The sequence below is a fragment of the Halichoerus grypus genome, chromosome 2 (assembly GCF_964656455.1).
Source record: "Halichoerus grypus chromosome 2, mHalGry1.hap1.1, whole genome shotgun sequence".
In the NCBI taxonomy this organism is placed as follows: domain Eukaryota; kingdom Metazoa; phylum Chordata; class Mammalia; order Carnivora; family Phocidae; genus Halichoerus; species Halichoerus grypus.
In genome coordinates this window covers 202,997,693-203,003,692 of record NC_135713.1, presented here as the reverse complement: position 1 = coordinate 203,003,692, position 6,000 = coordinate 202,997,693, and the positions used below count along the sequence as shown (strand labels likewise).

The 6,000-nt window shown below is 47.1% G+C and overlaps 1 protein-coding gene across 4 annotated transcripts in view; it reads left to right on the top strand.

Moving 5' to 3' along the window:
- The first annotated feature begins 555 nt into the window (after positions 1-555).
- The window catches only part of LOC118527269 (CMRF35-like molecule 2), a 35,299-nt gene continuing 29,854 nt past the window's right edge, over positions 556-6,000 (top strand). The window contains exons 1-2 of one of the 4 annotated variants that reach the window (XM_078066042.1): positions 556-817; positions 3,169-3,501. In XM_078066042.1, the coding sequence (XP_077922168.1) occupies positions 778-817; positions 3,169-3,501 (373 nt within the window). In that variant the 5' untranslated portion in view covers positions 556-777. The remainder of the gene's footprint in view (positions 818-3,168; positions 3,502-6,000) is intronic. The other 3 variants (XM_078066043.1, XM_036078998.2, XM_036078997.2) reach the window with 3 other exon arrangements.

Below are 6,000 nucleotides of genomic sequence, written 5' to 3'. Positions count from 1 at the left end.
TTTGTTCACCCCTTTATTTCCTATGAGGTAAGAATGGTTACTATTACTCTATTTTACAGATGAAGAAGCTGCGGATGAGAGTGATTTAGCAACATGCCCAAGGGCACATGGTTAGTACATGATGGAGATGGGATTTGAATCTGCATGACTCCAGAATCTATGCCCTTCACCAACACCCTTATATTGAATTAGATTAATAGCATACAAGCAGGTAGACCTTCCCCACAGGAAGTCAGAAAGTTGGGTCCAGAGCCCAGAAGAGAGACTAGGTTAGAGGAAGAGGTAGGAGGTCAACCACATGGAGGTAGTGGTTGAGAGAGTTATGGGGAGTCCTCACCCCAGATATTTAAGTGGGGTGTTTTATGACCCAAAAGTATGCAGCCAGAGAGAAGGGACAGCTGGTTAGGTCAAGCAAGCAGCCTCGGACAGCAAGAAAAATGAGAGATGGGGACAAAGGCTGTCCTCTGTTGGAGGTTTTATATTTTGGGACTGACTTTCATGAAGCCTTGGGGTATGATCCAAACATTATGTTGCCATTAAATGAAGAAAAGATCAGCAGATTTCTCTTGTTGTTCTTAGGCCATTCTCGGAAGTATCTCTTGCCACTCTTCCCCTTTTCCTAAGTAGGGCTTCAAATTAGGAAGTGGCTAGGAGATGAAAAAGGAAGTAGGTGAGAGACAGAAACACGAAGGAAACTGAAGCAAGTAGCAAGTGGACACCACAGGCTCTGTCACAAGCACCTGGATTTGCTGGGGCACCAGACAGAGAGACAGGACCATGTGGCTGTCCCCAGTTCTGCTCCTTCTCTGCCTCTCAGGTGAGTGGGGCTGGGGCTTTGGGCACTTGGTATTGGAATAGTGGGTAGAAGGTCTGTCCTGGGTTCAAGCCAGAGAAGTCTCAGCAGAAACAGGAAGGACACATCCATTCATCCATCTGTATATCCTTCTATCCACTCAAACATTCATCTACAGCTCCTACATACACTTAATGAGCACCAGCTCTGTGCCAGGACCAGCCGTGTGCCAGGAGAGCAACTTCTGCACTCAGAGACTCATGGTTGAATGAGGGAGTCAAGTCATTGTGATACAGTGTAGAACTTTCTGTAGAAGAGATTTATTCATGTGGTGTGGAGGTGCACCACAGGGGCCCCAAACACTTCTCTTGACCCAATACAAGTCCTCACCGAGGCTTCACTGGACTTTGGTCTTGATGGATGAATGAGTTGGCTGAGTGGAAAGTGGGAATAGCTTATGCAACAGTGTGGATCTCTTTAAAGATCGTGGAAAGTTCAGGAATTAGCAATAGTTCTGTTTTGTCAGAGCTTAGTTTAAAGGGGTTGGAAAGGTTTCTTAGAAGGAATTAAAGAAGGGTCTAAAAAGGCATCCTCAGCATCCACCTTAAACCCCTGCTAGAACAAGGTGTGGTGTAGTCAGATAAAAAGAATTGTCCATTGAAGGTTGGAGTTTCGGAAGAGAAAGTCTTAAAAAAAAAAAAAGACATTCAACATGCATGAGAGCCCATTCTCTGTGGGAAGTAAGTTCAGGGTAAAAATTAGAGGGTATTCTTCATGTTTGTAGAATAATTTTTATGTTGGGTGAGACATAGAACCTGCCCAACATAATGATGGACTGTTCCAGAATAGTGGGTGGAAAGGCAGAGGTTTAAAGAAAGAAGACCAATTGGGTGACACTGGTCAAAACGTAATTTTCTTCTCAGTAACACAAGAGAGTGGATGGGATGATCTTCAAGTTCCCCCAGGGCCCTCATAACTGAGATCTTAGACTCAGAAAGACATTTAAAAGAGATGTATCTCATTACACATGGGAGGTACTCAAAATGTCTTAAATGAGGATGACGATGATAATGGATATTTTCTTTTTTTTTGATAATGGACTTTTTCCTGAATCATCATAATTTAGGAAATGGGCACCCAAAGCAGTAGTGGCTAGAGCTGGCTTGCACCCGCTCACAAGAGCTGATTATGGTCTTATTTTCCCAACCCTACATCCAGTGATGGCATGTTGTTAGCCTGAAATTAGTCATACTGAGAGTATTTACACCACAGAAACCAGGAAACACTACGAACCATGGCTTCTCCTTGCACCTCGCCTCACTCCCTGCCCAGAGCTGGTTTACCAGCATATCACTGCTTCCTCACATCTGCTTGCTTAACTCTGAAAAAATTGCCTAAATGCCCTAGCTTGGGTGCAGTTAAACTGGAGATGGAAACTTCTTCCTACCTCTTCACGTGGACTGGCTGATCTCTCCAACCCCACAGGTTCACCTTTCCATCCATTTACAGCTAGAGTTCCTCCTGGGTCCAGATGAAAGCTTTGGAGTCACTTGTAAAGACTGAAATTTTGGTTCTTCTTCTTTTTTTTTTTCCATCCCAGCTTCTGGCTTAGCTCCTTCCTCTCTGTTCCAGCATTCTCCCACCCACCATACCCATTGGGATTACAAACACCATTTGGAAAAATGTGACCACTTTACATTTATGGAGAGTTGTATGGCTAGAAGGGAAGGGGGAAAGGTGGTAAAGAAAGATGGTAAGACCCTGGGGATGGTGACGGGGTTGGGGGTAGTCATTTCGTGCCCCAAACCTGTGTCAGGGAGCCTGTGAGGGTCTCCTTGGGACCCAGCCCTTCCTAACAGTGTGTTGTTCCTCCCTCGAGAGTAGTCTGAATGAGGGCCAGGGGTTTACTTTTCCTCTCTTGAGAACACCTAGAGAGTGGAGTAAACAAGAAGTTGTGCTCCTACAGAAAAAGTCTGAGTTGCAGAAAACCTTCATGCAGAGCCTCACGCAAAAGTGAAGTGTTTTTATACGTCACTGAATCTCATGCCTGCAAAGGCTAAAGACAGGGCAGGACAGCTAGCTCACTCTGCTCCTTCTCTAGCTTTGTTCTGATTCTCCCTGTCCCCAAGGGGCAGGATCTTTGTGTGGTTACTCAGTGTTTCTGGGCTCACAGGGCACAGGTCTCTACCTTTCTTGCCGGCCATAGTCTCCAGACCCTCTGGCTTAGGTTCTAAGCTCAGATGTCCCTCCAGGCCCCCATCCCTGAGCCCGGAACCATCCACACCTCCCTGGCAACTTTCCCCTTGGGCTTCAGGCAGACAGCTGCTATAGGGGCTATTGAGATGGAGTCCTGGGATGTGGCTTGTGTTTTCCAGGCTCTTTGTCCCTGACGGGCCCCAGCTCTGTGACAGGCACCTTGGGTGGCTGTCTGAGTGTGCCGTGTCAGTACGAGGAGGGATACCAGAGGCATAACAAATACTGGTGCCGAGGAGAGTTCGGCGTAACATGTGAGAAGATTGTGGAGACCAAGGGAGAAGAGAACGAAGAGAGGAGTGGGCGTGTGTCTATCAGAGACCATGCTGATAACTTCACCTTTATAGTGACCATGGAGAACCTTACTACAGACGACGCTGGATCCTACTGGTGTAGAATTCAGAGAACATGGTTTCCTGACCCTTTTGTCCAGGTTAATGTGTCTGTTTCTGCAGGTAAGAAATTCTCTCACTCCAGCAGCGAAGCTGATGGGTCTTGTCTCTGGGTCTTGTCTAGTCCTCCATCCCAGTGGTGTTGGGAAGAGCCTATGATGAGGGCAGGGTGAGAGGCGGCCGACTTCGCAGCCTTGGCATGGATGGGGGTGTGTAGCTGAAGGTACCCTCACTCTCACAGGACCTGGGCCTCACTCCATTGCCTGGGAGGCCCCTCCATGCTGGACCAAAACTATTTCCACCATGCCCTCTGGAAACCTGTACCAAAGAAAATAAACTCTTCATACATACATCTTCAGCTTACTCACAGAATATTCTCTCTACTATACTGTCCTGAAATTGGCCTCACTCCTTTCATTTCAAGAAATAGTCTTCTTGAGTGGAAGCTGCTCTTTCTTCTACCCCCATGTGCTATAGGGTGGTGAAGCTATGTCCAAATTCTCCCAGCTCCCATCACAACTTCCAACCTATTATTGTCCCACCTGCTTCCTTTAACATTTGTGTCACATGGCCACATGCATCCCCTTCTTCTCATTGGCATGGCCTTCCATTGGCTTCCTATGGAATCCCCGACATCCCTAATCCCTGTCATCATCTTGGGAGTTTTTTTTTTTTTTTTAATTTTTTTATTGTTATGTTAATCCCCATACATTACATCATTAGTTTTAGATATAGTGTTCCATGATTCATTGTTTGTGCATAACACCCAGTGCTCCATGCAGAACGTGCCCTCCTCAATACCCATCACCAGGCTAACCCATCCTCCCAACCCCCTCCCCTCTAGAACCCTCAGTTTGTTTTTCAGAGTCCATCGTCTCTCATGGTTCTTCTCCCCCTCCGATTTCCCCCCCTTCATTCTTCCCCTCCTGCTACATTCTTCTTCTTTTTTTCTTTCTTAACATATATTGCATTATTTGTTTCAGAGGTACAGATCTGAGATTCAACAGTCCTGCACAATTCACAGCACTTACCAGAACACATACCCTCCCCAGTGTCCATCACCCAGTCACCCCATCCCTCCCACCCCACCCCCCACTCCAGCAACCCTCAGTTTGTTTCCTGAGATTAAGAATTCCTCATATCAGTGAGGTCATATGATACATGTCTTTCTCTGTTTGACTTATTTCGTATCTTGGGAGTTTTTAATGAGTAACTTGTCTCAGCTTCCAGGACCTTCTCAACTGCAGTGGCCTGCATTTCCACTCTCCAGAATCCCACTCCATGGCAACATTGCACATCTTGCTGTCACCCCAAACTGGTCCATGTCCAGAACCCTACCCTCAGGCATTGTACTTTCAGACAATTTTCTGTGCATCAGCCTTACCACACCCTCACCCCTGCTAGCCCTATTCTCAATCTCACATATGCCTCCAGTCCTTGGATCTCTCTCTCCATTCTCTCCCCATTTATTACCTACCCCTCCCCTGCCCTGATCTCATTTCCTTCCTAAGCCAGGCCCAACTCTCATGGAAGACTACGTTTTCTTCACTTACCATGCACCATTTCCCTACCCACCTCTCAAAACCCTCATCCCTGGATCCATCTTAAAATTAGAGTGAGCAACCATTGGGGTTTGTGTAGGACTGAGAAGTTTCTTGGGATGCGGGGCTTTCCATGCTAAAACTGGATAACATCCCAGGCAAGCTAGGGCAAATTGGTCTCCTACCTAAAATCTCTCTGCTGCAGTATGCTAAAGAAGTCACAGATGGCGCCTATGGGTGTCAATACAAGTTCATGGTTTCTAATATGACTCTACCATTCTTCTACCTTACCAAGGGCACATGGGATATCAGACGTGAACTCTCTCAATTTCTTTTCTTCTCCCCCTACAAACTTCTGCAATGCCTAACTCATTCTTCCCCCTTTCCCTTCTAGGTTGAGGGCGGTTTCCCTCCACCTGTTCAAAAACAATCATCTTGAGGCTGGCTCCTCACCCTGGAGCTCCTTGCCTTCCCATCCCCTTGAACCAAATTCCCTCCTTGCTCATCTGTATCTTCCTCCATCAATTATCCACACTCTTTCTTCACCCCAGCCTAGAAAAACGCTGGGTTCTCTCATGTCCTCCCCGTGGCCTCCTCTAGGTGTCACCATTCCTCATTTCTCGCCTGCCTTCTTGCCTGGATGGTAGCTGAGGTCCGAGTCCTCTGTGCTCTTGCTGTATCTGATGGAGTTCTGCCCCTGTGCCCACTTTCTATTGATGTGAATCTATCTACTTAGATGCATCTGCCCTGTGTGAGGGCAGGGATGGTGCCACATCCTTCAATGAATCCCCAATGGCAAAGACATCAAGGACTGTGGTCAGATGAAACAGAGCCTGTCCTGGGAGCACTGGGAGGGCTAAGCCTCTGGGAGGCTTGCTTTTTTTTTGGGCAGTCATGAGGTTGGGGCAGAGACACAGGTTACACCAATAGCCTGGACACCTGAGATTTAGCTCCTCCCCAGCAGGGAGTTAAAGTGGCCTTAGTTTCCATCTGAAGGGTGCTGTGAGCCCCCTCCCACAGT